At 56.3% G+C, this 20,931-nt stretch overlaps 8 protein-coding genes across 8 annotated transcripts; 3 read left to right on the top strand and 5 right to left on the bottom strand.

The window, feature by feature from the left end:
- Window positions 1–1,029: 1,029 nt before the first annotated feature.
- BCV69DRAFT_298580 (hypothetical protein) lies at window positions 1,030–2,238 on the top strand (the record flags this gene model as incomplete). The annotated part of the gene is made up of 1 exon (XM_025494232.1): window positions 1,030–2,238. One exon carries the CDS (start codon window positions 1,030–1,032, stop codon window positions 2,236–2,238), a length of 1,209 nt encoding a protein of 402 aa, XP_025348733.1.
- Window positions 2,107–3,269, bottom strand: BCV69DRAFT_269368 (hypothetical protein; the record flags this gene model as incomplete). Its single annotated transcript, XM_025490891.1, has 4 exons — window positions 2,107–2,751; window positions 2,835–2,897; window positions 2,978–3,157; window positions 3,238–3,269. Coding segments are annotated over 4 exons (621 nt in total), but the record flags the coding sequence as incomplete, so codon positions are not given.
- Window positions 3,270–3,631: 362 nt separating this feature from the next.
- On the top strand, window positions 3,632–5,659 carry BCV69DRAFT_173974 (hypothetical protein). Its single transcript, XM_025489523.1, has 4 exons — window positions 3,632–4,034; window positions 4,113–4,303; window positions 4,395–5,174; window positions 5,258–5,659. The coding sequence occupies exons 1-4, from the start codon at window positions 3,699–3,701 to the stop codon at window positions 5,379–5,381; spliced, it is 1,431 nt and encodes a 476-aa protein (XP_025348731.1). The 5' UTR covers window positions 3,632–3,698; the 3' UTR covers window positions 5,382–5,659.
- On the bottom strand, window positions 5,333–7,597 carry BCV69DRAFT_173970 (MFS general substrate transporter). Its single transcript, XM_025489522.1, has 4 exons — window positions 6,970–7,597; window positions 6,784–6,887; window positions 5,957–6,705; window positions 5,333–5,884 (listed from the first exon to the last, which is right to left on the bottom strand). Exons 1-4 carry the CDS (start codon window positions 7,498–7,500, stop codon window positions 5,487–5,489), a joined length of 1,782 nt encoding a protein of 593 aa, XP_025348730.1. The 5' UTR covers window positions 7,501–7,597; the 3' UTR covers window positions 5,333–5,486.
- A 368-nt stretch (window positions 7,598–7,965) lies between these two features.
- Window positions 7,966–10,819, bottom strand: BCV69DRAFT_282289 (FAD/NAD(P)-binding domain-containing protein). Its single transcript, XM_025492309.1, has one exon. The coding sequence runs from the start codon at window positions 10,359–10,361 to the stop codon at window positions 8,064–8,066; it is 2,298 nt and encodes a 765-aa protein (XP_025348729.1). The 5' UTR covers window positions 10,362–10,819; the 3' UTR covers window positions 7,966–8,063.
- Window positions 10,820–11,267: 448 nt separating this feature from the next.
- On the bottom strand, window positions 11,268–14,658 carry BCV69DRAFT_173938 (hypothetical protein). Its single transcript, XM_025489521.1, has 2 exons — window positions 14,123–14,658; window positions 11,268–14,047 (listed from the first exon to the last, which is right to left on the bottom strand). The coding sequence occupies exons 1-2, from the start codon at window positions 14,459–14,461 to the stop codon at window positions 11,417–11,419; spliced, it is 2,970 nt and encodes a 989-aa protein (XP_025348728.1). The 5' UTR covers window positions 14,462–14,658; the 3' UTR covers window positions 11,268–11,416.
- A 1,251-nt stretch (window positions 14,659–15,909) lies between these two features.
- Window positions 15,910–17,999, top strand: BCV69DRAFT_282287 (SIR2-domain-containing protein). The gene has a single exon (XM_025492308.1). The coding sequence runs from the start codon at window positions 16,070–16,072 to the stop codon at window positions 17,648–17,650; it is 1,581 nt and encodes a 526-aa protein (XP_025348727.1). The 5' UTR covers window positions 15,910–16,069; the 3' UTR covers window positions 17,651–17,999.
- On the bottom strand, window positions 17,777–20,767 carry BCV69DRAFT_290094 (putative QRI8-E2 ubiquitin-conjugating enzyme). Its single transcript, XM_025493696.1, has 10 exons — window positions 20,471–20,767; window positions 19,333–19,375; window positions 19,138–19,235; window positions 18,969–19,007; window positions 18,825–18,887; window positions 18,732–18,748; window positions 18,614–18,656; window positions 18,482–18,532; window positions 18,334–18,401; window positions 17,777–18,231 (listed from the first exon to the last, which is right to left on the bottom strand). The coding sequence occupies exons 1-10, from the start codon at window positions 20,487–20,489 to the stop codon at window positions 18,157–18,159; spliced, it is 516 nt and encodes a 171-aa protein (XP_025348726.1). The 5' UTR covers window positions 20,490–20,767; the 3' UTR covers window positions 17,777–18,156.
- Between the last annotated feature and the right edge of the window lie 164 nt (window positions 20,768–20,931).

Raw genomic sequence — 20,931 nt, 5'->3', positions numbered from 1 at the left:
CCAATTTCACCTGATGATGAGCATCGAGGACGCGCTGCACGAACGGATGGCCAGTGGCTGCTTGCCCTGTCAACGTGCCCAACAGGGCGCGTACGAAGGCTTTATGCTGGCTCTATGATGCACATGGGGTAGGAGTATGCTTGTCAGCCAGCGTACGCTTGGTTGGGCGCTGAGCACTCGCAATACTCACCTCTCTGGCTTTCCGGGCCATGACTTTCCTTGCAGCCGCTACCTCAGCTCCCCTTCCACCCCTCTTGGCCACTGTGAGCCAAGTGTTGATCTGTCCATCGGTGCCGCTGTTGCGACCACTGCTCGTCCCCCAGCCGGTGAAATCAGAGGCATCGGCAAAGACTTCGTCCAATACCGCGCCGCATGAGCAGATGAAGGAGCCATGCACCGTTAGAGGCTCCTCCCGAGATCCACAGTACTTGCAGACCACGGGAGGAGAGGATGAGTCGCCCATGGCGGGGCCGTCTGAGACCGCTACGGGTCCGAGGGCGGCTGGTACGATCGAAGGAGAGCGGCCATCTGGAGGAATGTCAATGGTGTAGACTTGCGGAAAGGGAGACGCCCGCCCAGCCTGGCGGCCCATCAAGCAAGCCAGGCTCGCGTGGCCATGACATGCCGCGTGGCTTTTGGGGCCCAGCCATGGCAAATGCAATTGCCGAGGTGAGGCTTCGATTGCGGAATTCCCCCGGCGGCTTCTCCGAATTCCTCCTAGTCTGTCCAGTGACCCTCTTGTTGCTCACGACCTCGAACTCATCCTGTACCATCTCCACCTACAGACTACTACTCTCAATCCTGTTCTCCTGCCACCCGTCGCCCTCTTCACGATCTCGACCTCACGTTCTTAGTAGCAGAGGATTTGGCAAAACCTCTGTGACGCATCCGGCCACTGCGCCCCTATTTGCCCCGTCTCCATTGTTCGGCAGCAAGCAACGAAAGCGAGCAGTCCCTGACTGCTCAACGTCAAGCGTCCGATCTCCAATCACTGTCATTTCATCCCCAGTGATGTTTCAGACCCTTACGATGCCGGCCTCCACGCCGTCGAGCTACGGCAACGGGCCATCCTCTACCTCTTCAGCGCCACACATGAACCACAGCTTCTCTCCTCTGCTCGTAGCGCCTGCACCAAGACGGCCTATTCCGCTGGTGTCTAGGAACAGGAGAGAGAGGGAGAGAGAACACTACGGTCAGCTACACCTGGCCTCCTCTTCCTCCACCACGTCATCTAGTAGGCCGGCACCATATCGCTTCCCTGCTCCTGCAGGAACAGAAGGCAGGAGAGCCTCGCTCACCTCCAGCGTGGGCAGCGGTAATGGCATTGCAATGCAGGCATCTCGATCAGGCTCACGAATGTCTGGATCGGCATTGAATGCCTCTTCTGAGCTTGCCAGAGTGGCTACTCTAAGCGACGAATTTGAGGATCGGACAACGCAAGAGGATGGTGAGGCAGCCGCCGAGCTTCTGCATCAAGGTGTCTCACGGCTCGCGCTCGAGCACCGGAGGCCACCATCTCTCCACCTCTACACATTTGATGTCTCTTCGAAGCAGACTGTCCCCTTCGATGCGCAGGATGAAGGACAGATGGCTTTACCAAGGACGCCTACGGATCTTCGCTCTGCCCTGAACCCCACGCCAGACGTGCTGGGAGCCTCGCTCTTCGATCCGGACCTGACACCCACAAAAGCTCGGCTGAAGGAGCTCAAGAAGGTTCTTGCTTCTCCGAGTGTAGATCCAGCGATGCGACGACTATCTGCTAGTTTGCTAGCGCAGGAGTTCGCCGCGGGCAGACAGTCGCCTACACCTTCTGTGTCCTCTAGCGGCTCTCGCAGGACCTCCCTGGTGGATTCGCTCGCTTCACCGGCCTCCTCTGCTCTGTCTCGATCTACAAGCGCTCTGAGTCGCTCAGAGGCTCACGTTCTCGGAGGCTCACCCTCTGCACTCCACCCATACACCCACTACCGCATGGGCAGCGGCGGACCACAGACCCCACACGATCTCTCTACCATTCCTTCTTCTCCCATTCCGAGGAATCACACCAAGAACCCCTTTGGGAAGAGCTTCTCGAGAGCGATGCGGGAGCTGGAAGATCTGCAGCTTCCTGGCGGAGAAGACGCACTTGGTTTCCTGCCTATGGGCGCCATGTACGAGAGGGGCCAGGGGCAGAGTCCGCAGCCTCCTCACGGCATGGAGTGGGAAAATGACACCAGGAGAGCTACTCCTCCAGAGCACTAAATGGCCAACAGAGCCTTTCACACCTTCGTACCGCACAGAAGACCCCTCTTCTCCTTTCCCACTCAGATATACCCAGTCACCCGCTTCTTCGTCTCCTTTTGTTACTCGATGTCTCTATCCAATTATGTTGTCACTTCCATACACAATCTATGTACTATCGTCACTTTTCACTGTCCTCTTCCTTGCTCTTCCCTCCAATGTTTCCAATCCTCATAGTTCCTCGAAAGCTTCTCACTACGGTATCTCCTGACTTTGAGTCCCGTCTCCTTGAGCTCCTGGGTGATTCTGCCTTCGAAGCCAGACTTCCGGATGGCGCTCTCGATGGCTTCCTCCTTTGACCAGCCTTGTGCCGGGGCTACATCTGGTAGGTAGGTTGCGGTGAGGGTGCGAGAACGACGGGAGGAGCCATTTGCACCGCTCTCGTGTGGTGTGAGGTGGATGTAGATGCCGTGAGTGCCGAGATCCCAGTCGAGGTAGTCTTCACAGTCCTCGAAGGAGGTCAGAAGGGAGACGCTGCAAGAAAAGGCCCAGTCATGGTGTGAAGTCAGGAGAGGAGTACATATCGTCTAGCCGAACAGGCGTCTCCTCCAACTCACCCACACTCTAGCCGCGGCAGCTCTGCTAGAGAGATTGGAGAGAATCTATGATCCTGGAAGGCGCTGAGAACATGAGGGAACGCCGGGCAGCATCAGCTTTACCCTGATCCTTTGTGATGTATGTGCTTCCGAAATCTACTCACGCGATATGAGCGTACTCGCCCAAACCTTCCTTGAGTGGCTTCGGTTCAAATGTTCCAATGCATCCCCTGAGTCTAGCGGATGAACCGTTCTGTCTATCTTTGGTGCCGTTGATGAGAGCTTGAGAGGCGCGGGTCACAGCCGCGGGGGACGAGTAAATGTTCCAAGTGATGAATAGAGGGCTGAGAAGTGGGGATGGGCAACATTGAAAAGGCCATGGTGAGCAGCCTTAGCTCGACTCGTCTCGGCTTTCACAACTCACTACTTGTCTTCCTCATTGGGAAAAGTCACCTCTGTCTCTGTACTGCCACCATCCCCGTTCGCAGCACCTTTGCGGCTTGTAGTACGCTTGAGTGCTGCATCGATGACTTGGAAACAATAGAAGCAGTGCTCTGGCAGTACGGCAGATGCGTCCGCCGAGGATGAAGGGGACATGCGACTGCGGCAAAGGGGGTAGATCAGAGCAGGGTCGAGGGTAGTCCAGGTGAACCGTCAATGAAGTAAATGTAAGACAAGGATAAGCAGCAATTCACGCACAGTGGAAGCCCAGGCTATACGGAGGGCCACAGGGGTTTGGACTCCGCTCTGCGCATGGACCACCCTCCACGCAGCCTCCCTTCCGCACATGGACGGCGAGCTTCTTCGCAATGACTCGGATTCGCCTTGAGTAGCATTGCGGTAGATATACCACACCTGTCTTCCTGGCCATCACATACGGCAGTCATGTCAGCCTCTACCTCTCGCCCCTCGGCGTTGATCCCTCTTCCCTCCAAAGAAGCCCTCCTGGAGGCGTACAACGGTCTTCCCCTCTCCGCCCTTCCCACCCCAGCTCTCCTCCTGGACCGAAGCATCATCCGGCGCAATGCTACTCGCATGGCCGAAATCGCAGCATCATGGGATGTACCCCTTCGAGTGCACATCAAGACGCACAAGACGGCAGAGGGGACCAGAGAGATGATACAGCCCACTGGCAAGTCGGGAAGAGTTGTAGTCAGCACACTTGCCGAGGCATGGGGTTTGCTGGATGCGGGACTGGTCAAGGAGGGCGTAGTGGAAGATGTACGTTGACAGTAGCGATGTCTCTGCTTCTTCTCGGAGGAGTAAGCCACTGACCTCGTACTTACGTTCCGTCTGTAGATCATTTATGGCCTGCCGGTGTCAGCAGCTCGCATTCCTCAACTCGCTGAGCTTCGCTCCCAGGTGCAGAAGGACAATCAGAAAGCACAAGTCAGGCTGCTCATAGACAATGAATCACAAATTGAAGCACTTGCAGCTCATGACAAAGGTCAGGCTTGGTCGATCATGGTCAAGCTGGACAACGGCGGAGGGTGGGTATTAGGTATGCCGGGCGGAAAGGTGAGAGACGAGAGCTGACTTGTCTTGTATTGCGGTCCTGCTCCGCCCCCACGCACTCAATAGTCGTGCCGGTCTCCCGGCGGACTCCCCAGCATTCTCAAATCTCCTCAGACTGATCGCAAAGACGTCCTCGCAAGTCTCCCTCTACGGCTTCTACGCCCACGCAGGGCACTCCTACGACTCGCGCCAACCGTCAGAAGCAGACGCCTTTCTCACCTCTGAGGTGCAAGCTGTGATCCAAGCCGCTTCCATCGCCCAAAGCATATTCCCTTCTGCCTCCTCCTCTCATCTTGTTCTAAGCGTAGGCTCTACTCCAACCGCTCATGCTGCTTCCCGTGCTCCCTCATCTGCCACGCTAGCACGAGTCCAGCAGGAGCTTCCAGCGCATTGCGAGCTGGAACTGCACGCGGGTAACTATCCCTTTCTGGACTTGCAGCAACTAGCAACAAGAGCTATGCCCAATATCACTGGTGCCTCACAGCCCAGCCAAATGGGCGATGTAACCGTGTCGGTGCTGTGCTCCGTCATCTCCACATACCCTGGTAGAGGCACCGAGGCTGGCTCAACAGAAGCGCCTCCGCTGGGAGAAGCTCTGATTGATGCAGGGGGCATCGCCTTCTCCAAGGATCGAGGGCCGTGGGGCGGCTTTGGACATGTTGTGTACCCGACAGAGCTAAGAGGATGGCAATTGGGCAGACCATCGCAGGAGCACGGGATTCTGACGCTCAGAGAAGGCGGGCCAGCGCAGTGGGAAGAACAGTGGACGCTGGGTGGGGCGGCCAAAGCAAGGGAGATGCCTCGCATGCCAGATGTGGGAGAGCGAGTGATGATCGTACCACAACAGTGAGTGAAGCGCGGCGCCTCTGTCCCCCTTCGTCATGCGCTCACACAAGCCTCCTTCCTCCTTCCTGGACATCTTCTCCAAGTGCATGCATGACCCTAGCAGCACATCCTTTCTACTTCATCGTCGATGAGCAACCGGGAACCACCCAAGCGAAACCATTTGAGCCAAGGGTAGTTGATATTTGGGTGCCCTGGAAGGGCTGGTGACAGAGATGAAATGAGATAGCAAGATATGTGCAAAAGCGAGAGCAGTGAGATGCAAGAGCAAGGAAGGATGAGATAATGATAGAGTAGGGGTCCTGTGGTACTTGCTCAAGGTTGCATAGTATAAGAACTCCTAGCTCGGATGCGCGCTCCATACTTATACAGTACAAATGGAATGGGGATCATCAGGACATTGAGACCTGCCAAGAAGGCTGTAGCTCCGTCTGTGCCCATGGCCTCATACATGGGCGTGGTGAAGAGGGGCAGAGCAGCTGCGAAGCTCGATCGAACCAGACTATTGGCCGCCATGGCCGAGGCGGCGACGGGTTTCCAACAATTGGAAGTGTAGGTGAAGACGCCTGCGTAGATGAATAGGACACCTGACCCGAAGAAGACGGAGCCGACCACTGGGCCCGACCAGTGTACGCTGGGGTAGCTGGTGAAGGCGAAAATGAAAAGGCCGATGACGGTCAGGAAGGCGCCCACCATGCACATTGGCAGTCGTTCTGAGCGTAGAGGGAAAAGAAGGTGATCAGCGTTGAGTGACACACTATCACCTCAAATGCGCCAATACTCACCCTCGGGAGGCGCAACCCCTCCATGCTTGTGAGCGGCCTTCTGGTACAGTTTCGACCAGAAGGGCACAGTGCAGAGCGCCAAGGCAATACCGGTAGTCTGTCCCAAGAAGGCCAAACCGGTCTGCGTACTGGAAAATCCGTGCTGTTCCGTAAAGACGATTGGGTACGCCTGGAAGAAGGCGTAGAGGATACCCAGCAACAGAGCCGACCAGAGGCAGAGAGCGAGCAACATGGGCTCTCTGATGAGTAGCATCGGAACCGTGCTCAGTGTGCTCTTCATGGTTGGCCACCACTCTTGATTCCTCCTGGTCTCCTCATGAGCGCTGTACAGCTTCTCATTCCCAGTCTCCTTTCGCAGCTTCCGCGCACGCTGTGTGAGGAGCTTAGGACCATATGTCTCTGGTGCGAAAAAGACGATCAGGAGGTACTGGAAGCCAGACCACATCATGGTCACGTACCAGACCCAATGCCATGACTTGTAGGCCACAATGAAGTCACCAATCAGTGGTCCGAGAGCTGGACCTCCGAAGGGAGAGGCAGTGTATACACACTGGGCAGAAGGAGAGGAAAGGAAGGTCAGCGCAAAGCCAGGGAGATGTCTGAGGGTATCTACAGCTCTCATGCCACTTACCATAGGCGGAAAGAGATAGTATGGATTGAACATGTCAACGACAGTGCCTCCCGCCACTGATAGAAAGGCGGAGCCTGCCATGCCGACGAGGAATCGGAAGACGAGGAAGATCGCGGCACTATGGAGGACCAGGATGGAGAGCGTCAGTCAGAGCTCTTTCAGGGTAGTCCAGATCTAAGAGATTGTATCTACTCACTGATTGGCGAATGCAACGGGTAATTGAAAGAGGGTAAATAGAGCAAAGCTGATCAAGTAGATCGGCCGCCTGCCGTATGCTTCAGAGAAAGGACCAAGGAAGAGCTGCAAGGATAGTAGAGATTGAGTCAGGAGTCAGGGGACCAGCCCTCTTGCTCGCTCTTCCGAGGTCTCGACGCCTACTCACCGGTCCTAGACCCAGTCCAGTAACGAATAAGCTCAAACCCAGAATCGCAACTGTCCTACTAATGCCGAAATCGGCCTCTATCGGCTCGTAATTGCTCGCCACGATACTCGAATTGTTCGTCACGCATAGCGAACAAGAAGAGGCAACGAGGATCACCTGCCACTTCTTGAAAGTCGACCAATTCTGTGGATTCGCAGGATCATCCGGCCCATCCCAGGTCACGAGATTGGGATCGGCCGCGGCGGGGCCTGCTCCGCCTTTCTCCCCTGTGGCGGAAGGGGGTGACTGCTCTTCTGATGGTTGAGAATCGGAGGATGCCGTCTCGTTTGCCTTTTCTGTATCTTGAGATTCCTCTCCTCTCACCGCCTGCTTGGAGTTGCTGCCGCTTTGCAGTACACCGGAAGAGGAGAGAGGCCTTGTCCGCGAGCTGTAAGAATCGGATGAGCGCCTGTTGTAAGCCCCGAGCGCCGGCGCTGCATGAGGGGCATGCACCGCCTCTCCATCGCCTTCATGGTAAGAGGAGGTGACCATAAACCACTACAGAGCCTACTTTGCCTCGGGAGAGATGTACGAGTATCGAAAGAAGGTGTTCTATAGCGAGGTCACGGGCTCCGTAATATCCAGGACTTGCTTTCCGCGGGATGCAGTCGAATTTGAAAGACCGGCAGTCAACTCAGTGGCAGATCCGGCCGGTGGTCTAGGTGAACTTCCAAGGTCAGAGTTGGATGGAAGGTATAGAACGAGAAAGAGAGAGAGGAAAAGGAACCAGAGGTATCACAATGCATTCAAGGTGCCGGGAGGGAGGCGACAGGGGGAGAGAGTTGAGCATAAGTCAGGTTATCTCCGTGAGCTGCGACGTCGGATCTTGTCCTGCGAAACGTGATTTCTGACGGCCCCACATGCCCGCGCCCCGCGATTTCCCTCGCTACCCGCCGGCCGGGTCCTCGGCATGCCGATCGACCAAAGCATCAATGTCAGGCACAAGGAAGGAGAACAAGGGCAAATGCAAGGCGAGGTAGGTGCTTTCGTGATGTTGACATTGGCAGCAGTGAAACACTGCCTGCAGTACGAGAGGCGGTCTCTCAGCTGGCTCTTCACTTGTACAAGTCTTCTGTTGGGGCTCCCGCCATGAACTGCCACACGCCCACAACACCCAGGTCATGCGGATCCTCCTTGACACTGATCTCGGGCCGCGTCCGCTCGTTGCCATTCTCATCCTTGTCTGTGACCGGGCCACCCTGTGAGACCATCTTACCCAGTCCCAAGCTGAGCTTGAGCATATTTGGCGCAGGTGTAAACGTCAACATCTCTACCGGCTGTACTTTGGTCGAAGGAGAAGGGCTCCTCTTATCGTCGACTGTCGCGGCTGAGTTGTCGGTCGAGGCAATGCCGATATCGCGGACGATGTTCTCGGCGGCCACGTCTGCCATGTTCCAAGCCTGGTAACCGGCATTAAGCGACCCGAAAGCGTCTGCCACATCGCCGATGGCGTACACATTCGGGATGCGCCCTTGCCTGGAAGCAGCCTCCTCAGAGTCCCTGCCATGATCATCCAAGTGCCGCTCCTGCCGCTCGTCCAGCTGCGAGCCAGCCGCCTTCTTGTCGAGGAAACAATCGCAGTCTCCACAAGGTGGACGAGCATCGAACGGGCCCGGGACAGCCTCCTCAGGTGGCGGCAAGGCGACCTGCAGGGTCGGCTGCACCCTGACGAGGCGCGTGTGACTATCCACAGAGGAGGGAGAGAGGGAGGCCATCAGACCCGAGTTGGGCTGTTGGCCTGTACAGAGCATGAGAAGGTCACAGATGAACTCTTTGCCACCCGTTGTCCGCACCCGCTTGAGGCCAGAATGTAGCGCATCGCTGGGGCGTCTAATTGGCTTTGGCCGCGAAGCATCTTGGCTAGCTTCGTGTTCTGGGTCTGGATCCAGTGCAGTAGTGCTGCCCTGTGGGCATCCTTCCGTCAGCGCCAAGCGCTCACCCAACACCAGCTTCACTCCCAGCTCTTCCATCCGAGCCTTGGCAATCTCGTGAATCCTCTCATCAAAGTTGGGCAGCAGCCTCTGCCTAGAGTGTATCAGGGTCACATCCTTGTCGGGATAAACACTCTTGATATCAGTGGCAAACTCCACGCCCAAAGCGCCTCCTCCAACGAGGACAATACGCTCAGAGTTCTTGATCTGATTCTGCACATCAGACATCCAGTGCATGCCCTGCGGTTTGGTTCGAGCTACCGTTCGTAATGGATCCGGCAGATGGGAGCCGAGTGCATATATGAGATGCGTATAAGGGATGGAAAGCGAGTCGATGGACCACAGCTTTGAGGATGCTGCCTTTCCAGAGCTCTCGTCTGCAGCAGGTGTGACCACAACGTGGGAGTCGGTGATGTTGGTGACACTGGCTTGGAGAACTACATGTGGTGCCGAGTCTTCGAAGCCTTGATCCGCCTCCTCATCCGAAGCATTCTCGCTGGGAGACGAAGGGAGTCCAGCGTCTTCTAGCGCATCATTCTGCTCGCCAGTTAAATCCAGACCCTTGTCCATAGCGTCTCCCAGCTCGGTAACTTCAAGAGGAGGGCGTCCAAGATGCTCCTCTGCCCGAGCATGCTTCTCTCCATCAGCGAGAAGTGCACCTTCCATTGCTTTGTTGCCTGGGTCATTGTCCGCAGACGCCTCATCGGTAAAGGCGGTTGGGCTGGTCGAGGTGGTACTGCTGCTGCGCGCGCTGAAGAGGGAGTCTCTCGTACTACCAGCACCCTTCCTGCCACTGGAGTCACTGGCCCATGACCCCTCCTCGTCGGAAGGAGAGGCAGCTTCGCCATTTGCATCGCTGACCAACTCTTGAGCTTGCGTGGGAGACGGTCTGGCATCTCCGCCCATCTCCAAGATGCCTTGCGAGGAAGATCCCACCGATTTCTCCAGATCCCGGTCCTTTCGACCTCGCTGCTGTTTTTGCTGGGTTGCTACCTTTGCAGTGCTGCGCCTCTTGGGAGCGGTACCGAAGATTGAAGTATAGGGAATGAATGCTTTGTGCTCATGTCCAGGCAAGACAGAGAAGCGAGGAAAGACGTAAAGGTGGTTGAAGTGGCTGTTCCTCTCAATCAGGATGACACGATGCGAGGGAGGGAGTTTCTGAGCTAGAACAGAGGCGGCGTGCATGCCTCCATAGCTTCCTCCGAGTACAACGACGTTCTTGGTCCCCGAGCTCTCCACACCATGAGGGTCGATAGCTGTTGTAGGCTTTGCAGACGAAGACGAAAATGATGACATCGATGACTGTCCAGCTGACAGAGGTTGAGCCTGCCTCTTGCGCAAGTTGAGTCGAAGAGAGGGCCCATCCGCCACCCGACCGGACACAGCTGGAGCCGAGGATGTACTTGTGCTGGCACTCGCCATCCTGGTGCTGAAGCGCCGAAAGATTGGAGAGGTCGTTGAGGCTGTTGAGCTAGAGAATAATGCGGAGGGAACCGCGAAGGGCTGCGCCACTGACGAAAGCGGCCGTAGAGAGATTATGGTTGACACTGATGCTTTCTGCGCAAGCGAGTCGCTGGACGATGGTTGTGAAGGATAGGCCTAATTGAGCTAGTGGGCAAAGCTGCTACGCAAGACCGAGGGCCGTGGAGCGTCCCTGCGTGCTCTGCCGGCGATTGAAACTGGCGTGGTGTGAATGAGCAATGGCTGCCAGGGTGAAGTGTATGCCAAATCGTCGGTACCTTGCAGTAGCGCGACTACTTATGTGATGCGGGATGGATTCTGCCAAGAAGTGAGACAGGTCGAAGAAGGAGCAAGGTACAAAGACTTATCGCCAAGGATTCTAGCAAGTAGGAGAGAAGGTCCCGACGAGTAGTATGCCGATCCAAGGGTGCATGAGAGCAGTTCCTGGCCATGTTCAAGTGCCCGCCCTGATCGGTGGCGGCGTCCTGCATCTGGCCCAGCGTCCGCGCGCGCTGACCAGGCCCTGCCGGCACCCAACCAAGGCGCAGGCAGGCCCAGGCACAGAGGGGAGAGAGAGAGCACCCTGCCAGTCAGGGCTAATCTGCGATTATCGTACCGCCACCTCAGCCCAGAGGTCCGGCGGAACCCCATTGCTCACTACTGCTGCTCATGGTCCTTTGCAGCATTCTGGCGAGTCATGTAGGAGGTTTCCAAGCTAGCCATTGAACATGCACGCACATATACAGCTTATCCTGAGAGAAACTGCGTGCAATGGAATTACCGGGACTAGTACTAGGGTACAAGGTGAGTACATAGATGGAGGGACATCAATAGTGAAGTAACCGAAACGAGCAACGGACAGAAGAGAGTGGCGACCGGCGATTGAGATCTGCAGTCCCGAGCCTCGCAAAATATCAACCAGATCTCGTTGGTCATCGGTGGACGCTCTTCGGCGCGGCCAGACACCGTCTCTTGACCTTTTTGGGACCAATTTGCATGCAGTCCAATAGGATAGGCTAGTAGTCAGGAGCTTGACGCCCTTCCAGATAGCTCTTGGTGAAGAGATTCCACGCCTCAACATTCTCGGAGGACAGAGGCATTCGTGACCAGTACTGTTCGTCACGGAGAGCAAGCATGATATCCTCGGGCAGCTTATCCGGCGAGCGTGACTCGAGGCCGACCGAGGAATTCAAGGCACTGTTTAGCTCCGAATTGAGAGCTGACACTCCAGGTGTGTCTCTGCCACGATGCTGACTGGAGGCACGGGACAAGACCGGAGCGCGTGTGGAACTACGCGACGAGCTTGTCACGCCTTCAGGGTGAAGCAGGTGAGCAATCGCAGTCTTTGTGCTGGTCAGGCTCGGATCTTCTGGCTGCAGCCCAGTTCCATCGAGATCGGCCTCTATGCTTTCGCCCAATCTTCTCAGAATAGAGAGGTGAACACTAGCGTTGCCCCAGGTGCCACCGATGGCTCCAAGACTTTCGCAGCACTCCTTCAAGCGCACTTTGGCCTCTGCCGCAATCTTGGCGTCCGGACTCGTACTGTTTGCGAGTAGAATCGATGCGGCTGTGAAGACACAGTAGGAGATGGTACCAGAAAGTTTCCGGATGCCATGATCTCTCCGATATACTGCGACAAGGCGACAAAGCTCAAGCGCACTTTCTGTACATATCAGGTGGGAGTCTGGCAGGCTCGTTGCGTTGACTGTCTCTCGAAGAATGTGGGGTCGATGAAGTATGATACGAGTAGCACAGGCCCACATGTGCTGAAACAGGACATGCGGTAACGTTGACCCTTCTTCTTGTAGCCTGAGATGAGACGGAAGATGGTCGTACCATTCGTCCAATTGAGAGTGGAGTCTGCTCACGGCGACGTCCCAAGCCTCAATTGGGGATGACGAAAGACGTCTACTACCAAACTTGCGCTCTGTGGGGAGAGGAATCCTACGTTGTGCGACATTGTACTGTTGTAAAACCTCTTCCAAGATGACCGCCAGTTCGGAGCCGGCAACGAGTCCGGAGAGAGCTTGCACGGGTTGCTCAGTGGGCTCAGCAGTAGCTGCCCCGCCAAGGGGGCTCAAGACTTCCAGCTCGTCTGGATGATCGGTGTCGGGCAATGGGGTATCTGTCTCGACAAAGCGCAACACGCAAGGTCGACCTAGTTGAGCGGCGTTGAGTTTGTCTAAGGTGTAGATCGACCACCACAGACGGAGACGCGTCTGAAGCTCGTCTGGGGATGCGTCAGTCGTCGGCATGTGCCGATGAAGGCCAAGATCAAGCGCGACTCTACATGCTGACATCGCATAATGAGCACCTTGCGTCGATCGCCCACAGCCACCTTCTCTCAGACTCATACAGAGCAGCGCCTGCGCAGTTTCAATGCTTGAGTCGTTGTCGGTACGAGCCAGCCAGTAACGAGCACGCGTGAAGTAGATCTCGGACAGCTCTTCGACGCTAGGCACTCGAGGTTCCTCTTCTTCGCCGAATTTGACCGCAGGTAACGGCCCGTCCCTCGAGAAGCTCCAGATGCACGCGGCCAAGGACAATATCGCGTTGTGTAGCAGAGGTTCTGTCTGCTCTTCGACACGTGAAATGCCATTGATCGTGGGCAGCATGCGCTTCACGAGCATGGGCCAGTGCCCGAAGATGATGTTCCAGTAATTTCTATAGATTGTGTCTTCCACTTCTTGAGGAAAGCGTGGCTCATGAAGCTGCATCCTCGAGCGCACGCTATCGAGACTTGAAGCCGAGTCGAGGAACACACCTTCAGATGCGAGGTCCTGAGATGCCGTGAGTGACGCAGGAGGTTGCCGAGGCACGACCTCTTCATCACTTGATTGAGCTATCGAGGCGGTGTGCTGGTGCTGGGGAGGCGCGGCTGCAGGGCTCAGAGGTCCCATGGCAGAAGGGGAGGCCGGAGGCTCCCGGCTAGTCGAAGCCATCGGCTCCAGTGCGAATGAGGCAGGAGAGCTTCGTCGAGGTGCACGTTGAAGATGACTCTCATTGTCCGGCCAGTAGCGTGATCCGGAGGAGCCTACTGTCTCGGTACGTACGAGCCGAGGCAGGTTCACGAGACCAGAAGACCCACCTCGGAATTTGGAATGCCAAGAGGCTGAAGGTGACGGCACAGAGGGTGCCGGCAAAGGGCCTCGCTGACGGTCAAAGGAAGATGTAGATAATCGAGGCAGAACGGGAGGGGTCCCGCCCCCAGAGAACGGCCGATGAATGCCTAATGACGAAGCTGACGAAGATGGAGGGGATGGCCGCCTGGGCTGTCGTTGCACACCTACTTGACCTGAGACGAGTCGTGGGTCGCTTGGCAACGCACTGAGAGAGGGCTGGGAGTGGCTAGAGGAGAGCCCGTATTCAAAGGACCGGTATGGGGGAGGGAGAGACGTTGACACCGGAGGAGGACCGCGATGAGACGCCAGACTTCCGCTGCTAGTGCCACTGCTGCCATGTGAGGTGGCAGTCGAGTAGGTCCCGCTCTGCTGCACACTCTGATGCGTCTGCAAGGGCTGCTGCTGTGCAAGGCGCTTGGGTGGAGCCCTCGTTGAGCCTTTGGGCGGTCCTCGCTTCTTGGGCCTTCCATACTCGCACTGCTCGCCCGTCCTAAGACAGGTATTGCAGGGCAGAGCGCCGTCACACTGTAGCATGCAGGTCCGTGTTCCAAGGTCAGAGGGGAATCACATTGCAAGCCGTTGCCAAGAACCTGTACTCACCTTGACTCTCTTTGCACCACAGCTCTTACAGGCTTGTTGAATGCGCTGTCTCCTCTTGTCTGCTTCGCTACCTCGAAGCAGGGAGGAGCCCTGCCCAGCGTCTAGAGACAGCGGGTCCGATGTTGATGAGACCACTGTGCGCTGACCTTCTGTGTGCGCTGGGGCATAAGAGTTGGGGTAATTGCGCTGCGTCGGCGGCGAAGTCGAAGATGAAGAAAGATGAGAGTAGTTTGAAGAGGAAGAAGAGGCAGCCGCATTCCGAGAGGTGCTGTCGTATGAGCCATAGTGGGCCTGACTATCGGACCTGGAGGGATCTCCGGCTTGACCTCCTGCTACCATGTTGTCGAACGTGACTGCACGCACGAGTTAGATTGCGTCAAAGGTAGAATCCGATGAGATGCCCGATGTTTCGCCTTGATGGTATATGACGTGGATCTCCAGGTAGTGTATGCCAAATGAAATGGCGATAGAAGTATATAGTGCCCTGCGAGAGTGAAGTAGGTATAGCAGGAACCCGGAAGGAGTGCAAGGATCAGGAGTAGGGAAGGGGAAGAGTGACCTGAGGCGAAAGGAGCTTCTGCGTCTTTACTTTTCCATCTCTTGTAGGCTAGCGATTGCTCGGGCAACGAAGGGCGACTGTGTGGGTCCAGTGTGGGTATGCTACGCGTTCTCGGACGCAAGAGGCAGAGCAAACACCGGATCTGGCGTTGGCTGGTCGTCGCCTCAAGGTCGGATGAGTAGGAGCAGGGACCGGAGTGAGGGAGAGAGAGGCCGATCGGTTCGTCCGGCGAGTGCTTGGCCCGGTCCTGCCGTTGCTTGTTCGCCTGAGAGGGAGAGGGAAGAAGAGAAGGGGAAATTGGGCGGAGGACGGAGACGAGGGCGGCGAGGGAGGATATAGATTGCCTTGGCTGATTGTATCTTGGAGCGATTGGTAATGCTAGCGCGACCCCGGATGAGGAGAGGGAGCGGGCGGAAAAGGGCAAGTCCGAGGGCAAAGGAGCAAATCTCCGTACTGGGCGTAGAGCGATACGAGAGCAACAGCAACGGCGTCAAGGGCGCTGTTTCCCATGCAGATCTCGAGGGGGGAATGGTAACAGTAAGATGCGGGCGCAAAGGCGTTGTTCAGCCAGCAACAATGGAAGGATCTTTGCGCCAAGGAGGAACTCGGGGTCCGTAGCAGGAAGGGAGAGTGGGCGAGGCGGGGGAAGGGGGCAGGCGCGGCGAGTTTGCTCCGGGGGGAGGGGGGAGGACGAGGAAAGTGAGACAAGAAGGACCGACTCAGCCGAGGATCAGTGGTACAACCGAAGAAGGGCAATTTGCCTCGGCAACATTCTCCCACCAACGCTGTGTCCATCTGTCGCTCTCCCTTCACTTAGGCTCCCCTCTGTCGCACTCAGCTACGTGTGGCGCTGAGGGCTCTGGTCCAAGCAGCGTCTCATCTGCCTGGGCTAAGTGCAATTGCAAATAAGAAGGGAGAAGTGCAGCACGTCCGGAAGAAGCGGAGTTGGATCTATTTCGCGGGGTCACCGCCACACCATGCCCACTGGGGACTCCAAGCTCCATGGTAAAGGCTGGCTGAGATTGAGCGCAATCTGAAAGTAGCTTTACATCTTGGGAAAGCTTCAACTAATAAGAGATCGTACCACAGTATCTCGCTGTCCCCCGACGGTCCCAAGGCACCGTACCATAAGCAATTCTGGACGTGGGGGCCGCACTGGACAGACAGGTGGCGCGGACGTGAGAGGCTGCCGGCCCGGCAGACGACCCGCCGGTCCCCACACCCGGGAAACCGGACGCAGCCACTGAATTTCCAGCGGGCAAAAAGTAGCCGCCTATCGCCTATTGGGCGCGAGATCTCGGCTCCGCGAAAGCGTCCACTGACAGCTCTGTGCTACCACTACCCCTCTTAGACGCTGCAACAAGCCTGTCAATTAGCACTTCAAGGGAATGATTGATGCAAAGGCCCAGGAGGTCAATGCCGCCAACCAATCTCCTGCGGGTTCCTTGCATGTTGCCCCAACTGTCTCAAACCAGCACGACCCCGGGCACGTGAAAGGGGAGAGGAGCATCGTTCCGCTATACGCGGGACAGGAAACAGCTCCAGACTCGGGGCTGCAAGAAGAGGAGGAGGAGGAGGAGGCTGCAGCTGCCGCGTATCAGGACTGCGACTCGGAAGTTCTGGAGGCTCTGGAGGACGAAGCAGACCTAGAGAGCGAAGACGAAGAAGATCTAGACCGGCTTGTGAGGGAGGCCGAGATCTCATACCCACCCGCACGAGTGAAAGCTCTTGTTCGTGAGCTCAAGCAAGGCGGTCTGGTCGCCTTTCTGCGGCAGAACATCTCAGACACAACACCAATTCTCCACTTCCTGGTGACGCTCGGCGTACTTCTGCCGAAGTCTTTGCGAGATCCTGGAGTAGATCGAGATGTACTTCTTTCCCTGCTGAAGATTGCCCTACATCGGCTGCTGCAGCGGCGGGAGAAGCTTCCCCAGTACAATACCCTAGAAGACGCACTAAGCTTGCTGAGGGACTCTCGCAGTACAATCGTGCTTTCAGGAGCAGGCATTTCGACGTCCTGTGGGATTCCCGACTTTCGCTCTCAAGATGGTATCTACGCCCGTCTGCAACGCGCGGGAGAGTACCAGCTAGATGACCCGCAGGACATGTTCGACAAGGACGTCTTCCTCTACCGCCCGCACGTCTTCTACTCGTTCGCCAAGGATATCTACCCGTCGAATTTCAGACCTTCATCCTCGCATCGCTTCATTCGCCTCTTGGAGGACAGAGGTCAATTGCTGAGAAATTACACGCAGAACATAGACACCCTCGAGCAGGCCGCAGGCATTCGCAAGGTGCTCAACTGTCACGGCAGCTTCGCCACCGCCAGTTGTGTGACATGCTCGTTCCAAGCACCTGGAGCTACAATCAAGGACGACATCTTTGCGCAAAGAGTGCCGAACTGTCCGGCCTGTCTGCAAAGGCGGCAAGAGTCAAAGGGAAAGAGCAAGAAGCGAAGAAAGCTCGAAGGAGGTAAGGCTTCCCAACGGCGATCTGACTTTGGCGCTGGAGATTCTGATGCAGACGATGACGAGAACGATGATGGCAAGCACACCTCGATCATGAAGCCCGACATTACCTTCTTCGGAGAGAAGCTCTCCTCGACATTCGAGCATTGCCTCCTCTCTGACCGTGGTCAGGCTTCTCTCCTGGTCATCATTGGTACTTCGCTCAAAGTAGCACCCGTATCTTCGGTGGTGGGTCATCTGCCTCACAGTGTACCGGTGATACTCATCAACAAGACGCCAGTACTCCATGTAGGAGTCGATATCATGCTGCTTGGAGATGCAGATGGCATTGTCGAGTGGCTTTGTAGGAAGCTGGGATGGAAGCTACCCACGCCCCAACCCGACAAGGCTGTCGTGGGAGAAGATTCAGTCGCTGAAGCCGTTGGCAAAAGCGAGGGTGATGAGAGCGAGGTGGAAAGTAGCGAGCCGGACTGGGAACCAAAGAGATTCAGAGATACGTGAGTTTTTGACCGAGTCAGGCCGAGCGAGGTCACAATGCGATAACCTTTGCACTTTCTTCAAATCGGTGCAGTCATATCTGGCTCTTCCCGGGTGCTGAGCTTGGCCCACTGGAGGGCCAGGAGTCGGGGGACGAAGAAGGAGATGGAGACTCGACAGATGGCAGCGACAAGGAGGAAGAGACATCATTCAATGGCGAAGAGAAAGGGGAGGGCGAGAACAGCGAGCAAGGTGTAGAGGCATAGAATCATGAAGTTCATTTCTTAGACATCAAGCTACTCAATGTAACAACAGCCTCTGCAACGTTCGCAGGAACGGAAGGAGGGGCGGCAATGCTCCATCAGAGGAGGCGCATTTCATAGTGTGACATGGGACCTGGATGGGACTATCGGGGCTGCGGAAGATAAGATGGATCGTGGCTATCGTGGACCACCAGGCCACGAAGAGGCCGCTGCTGGCTGGGTGCGATCGCGGAGGTAGCGGGAAGCTTGGCCATACGAACCTGGATGCTACAGTCCCAATTGCTCTCTGACCGACCTCCTGACGACCTCCTCATAGCCTTTGCGATCGTCTCTCCACATCTTCTGCAGAAGGAGAAGAAAAGTGGGTGTAGGAATGTCACATTGAGAGTCAGTCTTGGGGTCTGCGTTTGAGTAGCATATGCTTGCACCCCAGCAGACACTCACGCAGGCATCTATATTTGCACCACTTTCCACGTTTGGCTCGGCGAGCATGCTGAGGACGCTAAGTAGAACTGTTGAATTGGGAGGGGCGGATGCAGTCAGCAATTTGAGGTGGAATTGATCATTCTATGCTCTATTCTTTGTGACGCACTCTTTTCAATGCTTTGGACGGGTGACCATCGTTCCGAGGAGGACTCGTACACTATGCAAGGTGATGAAGATGCGAATGAGTCAGATCGTCCCGGCGAGCGAGTCCTGCTATGGCTGTAATGGTCCCACTCACTATTTGGGTCATCCCCAGGAGCATGTAAGATGCTGATGCAGACCTGTGGCGTAGTGAAAGGCAGAGAAGGATGAGCCTCGTGATCATCTTGGCCGTGCAGCACTAGCCGTACACTCACAGTACCATCCGGATACACTGAGCAGGCGAGAAGACGGCAGCAGTTACCACGTCAGCGCTTCGCTAAGGCTCTATCCCCTCGTTCTGCACTCACCATTGGGATGGAAGATGGGCGGGTCAAACTTCATTGTCGGTGGTTCCAGTGGGTAGCTCGGAGCTGTAGATGCGAGGTGTTCGTAGTGATGCAGTCAGGCAACTACGGCACATCGAGGTCGTCGGCTTTCATCACCTCACTCACGGAAAGTCAATTTGGCGCTGAAGACACCTCCCTCAAATGCTAGTGATCGATGGAAGAGGGAACGTAAGGGCTTCTCAGCATCTTGGACTCCATCTCGAGTCTCGCCGGCGCTTCTCTCCCTCGCCCTTCACGCTGGCTTCGTTCCGCCCAACATGGCCTGACTACTTACGGCTATCATCGGGACCAGGTACCAGGGCCTCCCAGTGTAGCAGATCCTTCTCATCGATGGGCCCGCAAGCCGGGAAGAGAGAGTCTTCGGCAGCGAGTCTGAAACGAGGGCCAGGAGAGATTCGCGGGGTTAGTATCGTTGCCCCACTGGGCCCGGGAAGCTGTGCCAGAGCTCCACAGCCAAAGCCTTACTCACTGCTTGTACTCTAGCGTCAGCCGCCTCGTAGCAGCAGCGCTCCCTGAGCGAGACGAGTTGAACATGTCTTTACAGAGTTCTGACGGAAGTGATCGCGGAGGGTGATGGAAGGAGGGCAAAAGTGGGTATGATGCAAGTAACACACGAGATCAACACTAGCGCTGCCCCGGCCGCGCGCACCCAGAATGTCTTATGAGCGGGCACGCCGCACACCTTCCAACCTTCGCCCACCCAACGTCAACGCAAAGTTGGTTACCAGTTCATATGTCAATGCTACACCGAGTCTAGTCGGCAGCGAGCCTCCTAATTCAGTGCTCACGCTGGCAAACAGGCGCCTCTAGCAGAGGCAGGGGCTCAAAAGACAGACATGGATTGATGCACGCTCGTAATCGCTTTACATTCAGCTCCCCTGTCCTGCTCCTTCTAACACCCTAATTCTTTTGCTTCCGAACTGGCATCTTATACCTGGGGCTTGCCAGTGTCGGCACTGTGGGGAACCTTGGACGACTCGTTGCTCTGCATTGCCTGGGAAGGGGCGTGTTCCGGCATGTCGATGTCGTGCGAGTTGACAGGGGCGCGAACCTTGTCTCGCGGGTCGCCGGTCTGAGGGTTGGTAATGCTGAACGGGGAGAGGAAGGGAGGATTGAACAAGGATGGGCATCAGCTCTGAGTAAGTGATCAATCGCAATTCCAAATATCACCCCGGCATCGGTGTCAAGGCCGTAGCAGCCGAGCCAACCGGCGTCAGACCTGCATCGGGCAGAGACAAGACTACGTGCCTTCGGACTACTCTTCGCGGCTATGGGCCACCCTCAGATGCTGAAAGACTTCCTGTGCCCTCGCTCTCGATACTCACAGGTGGTCCTCTCCCTTGGTCTCAGCCTTGGTGTTGGCGAGTGTAAAGTTGGAGGGCAGGGTCTGTCCGACCTCCTCATTGAGGGTCTGTGGCTGACGTCCGCCGTTGGCCAGAGCCTCCTGGTTGGTATTTTGGCCAGAGATACCGGACTCGCCGGCGCCTGGGACGGACTCTGGGAGCTTGTAGCCTGAACAGAAGACGTTGCAAGGATAGAAAGAGATGCAGGGACGGTTAGTACTACGTTGCTGTCGCAGTCAGGAGGAGATCCAGCTTAAAGCTCACCTTGAGATGGGTTCGACATGTTAAGTATTGACAGATAACGGTATGTGATGTACAGAGCGAGAAGTATAGAAACAAGTTCTTCCGAGTCTGTATGCGAAGATTCGAAGAAATGAGATAGCCACGACGATCAGACGGCCCTCCACTCTTCCTGTCCGCCAGTCTCTGCTATTCTCGAGCACACCTGGGGACTCTGAGCTCACTTGACAGCTTCGGGCGTCAGCATGGGAGGTTCTGAGGTGCCAGTCCCGTCTGTGGACACTGTCATTGTGCCGTATCATGAGGGTCCACTGTAGGAAGCGAGACTCTGCGGGTTTCCTTCGACGTCATGCGGCGCCAGCTGAGTCACGCGTGCGAGGCCACACTGGCTTAGTCAGCGGACCCTGTCCCTTCTTCTTGACAGAGCAGCTCATGCCTCTACAGTCGTAGGGATCAGCGACATACACAGCGCTACATGAAGAGCA

This window comes from Pseudomicrostroma glucosiphilum (genome assembly GCF_003144135.1).
Source record: "Pseudomicrostroma glucosiphilum strain MCA 4718 unplaced genomic scaffold BCV69scaffold_5, whole genome shotgun sequence".
Classification (NCBI taxonomy): Eukaryota; Fungi; Basidiomycota; class Exobasidiomycetes; order Microstromatales; family Microstromataceae; genus Microstroma; species Microstroma glucosiphilum.
Note: the sequence above shows the minus strand (reverse complement) of the source record. Positions and strands in the feature narration are given on the sequence as shown.

Bases quoted from the DNA above. Each gene is read 5' to 3' on its own strand.
- BCV69DRAFT_282287 (XM_025492308.1), top strand. From the start codon at position 16,070: ATGATTGATGCAAAGGCCCAGGAGGTCAATGCCGCCAACCAATCTCCT.
- BCV69DRAFT_290094 (XM_025493696.1), bottom strand. The intron at 19,008-19,137 runs GTAAGTAGTCAG...ATCGATCACTAG, and splicing joins ACCTGGTCCCGATGATAGCC to CATTTGAGGGAGGTGTCTTC. The intron at 18,402-18,481 runs GTGCGTCACAAA...CCAATTCAACAG, and splicing joins CGTCCAAAGCATTGAAAAGA to TTCTACTTAGCGTCCTCAGC.
- BCV69DRAFT_173970 (XM_025489522.1), bottom strand. From the start codon at position 7,500: ATGGTCACCTCCTCTTACCATGAAGGCGATGGAGAGGCGGTGCATGCC. The intron at 6,888-6,969 runs GTGAGTAGGCGT...CTATCCTTGCAG, and splicing joins CTGGACTGGGTCTAGGACCG to CTCTTCCTTGGTCCTTTCTC. The intron at 6,706-6,783 runs GTGAGTAGATAC...GGTCCTCCATAG, and splicing joins CCCGTTGCATTCGCCAATCA to TGCCGCGATCTTCCTCGTCT.
- BCV69DRAFT_173938 (XM_025489521.1), bottom strand. From the start codon at position 14,461: ATGGTAGCAGGAGGTCAAGCCGGAGATCCCTCCAGGTCCGATAGTCAG. The intron at 14,048-14,122 runs GTGAGTACAGGT...TGCATGCTACAG, and splicing joins GTGGTGCAAAGAGAGTCAAG to TGTGACGGCGCTCTGCCCTG.
- BCV69DRAFT_173974 (XM_025489523.1), top strand. From the start codon at position 3,699: ATGTCAGCCTCTACCTCTCGCCCCTCGGCGTTGATCCCTCTTCCCTCC. The intron at 4,035-4,112 runs GTACGTTGACAG...TTCCGTCTGTAG, and splicing joins AGGAGGGCGTAGTGGAAGAT to ATCATTTATGGCCTGCCGGT. The intron at 5,175-5,257 runs GTGAGTGAAGCG...ATCTTCTCCAAG, and splicing joins GTGATGATCGTACCACAACA to TGCATGCATGACCCTAGCAG.
- BCV69DRAFT_282289 (XM_025492309.1), bottom strand. From the start codon at position 10,361: ATGGCGAGTGCCAGCACAAGTACATCCTCGGCTCCAGCTGTGTCCGGT.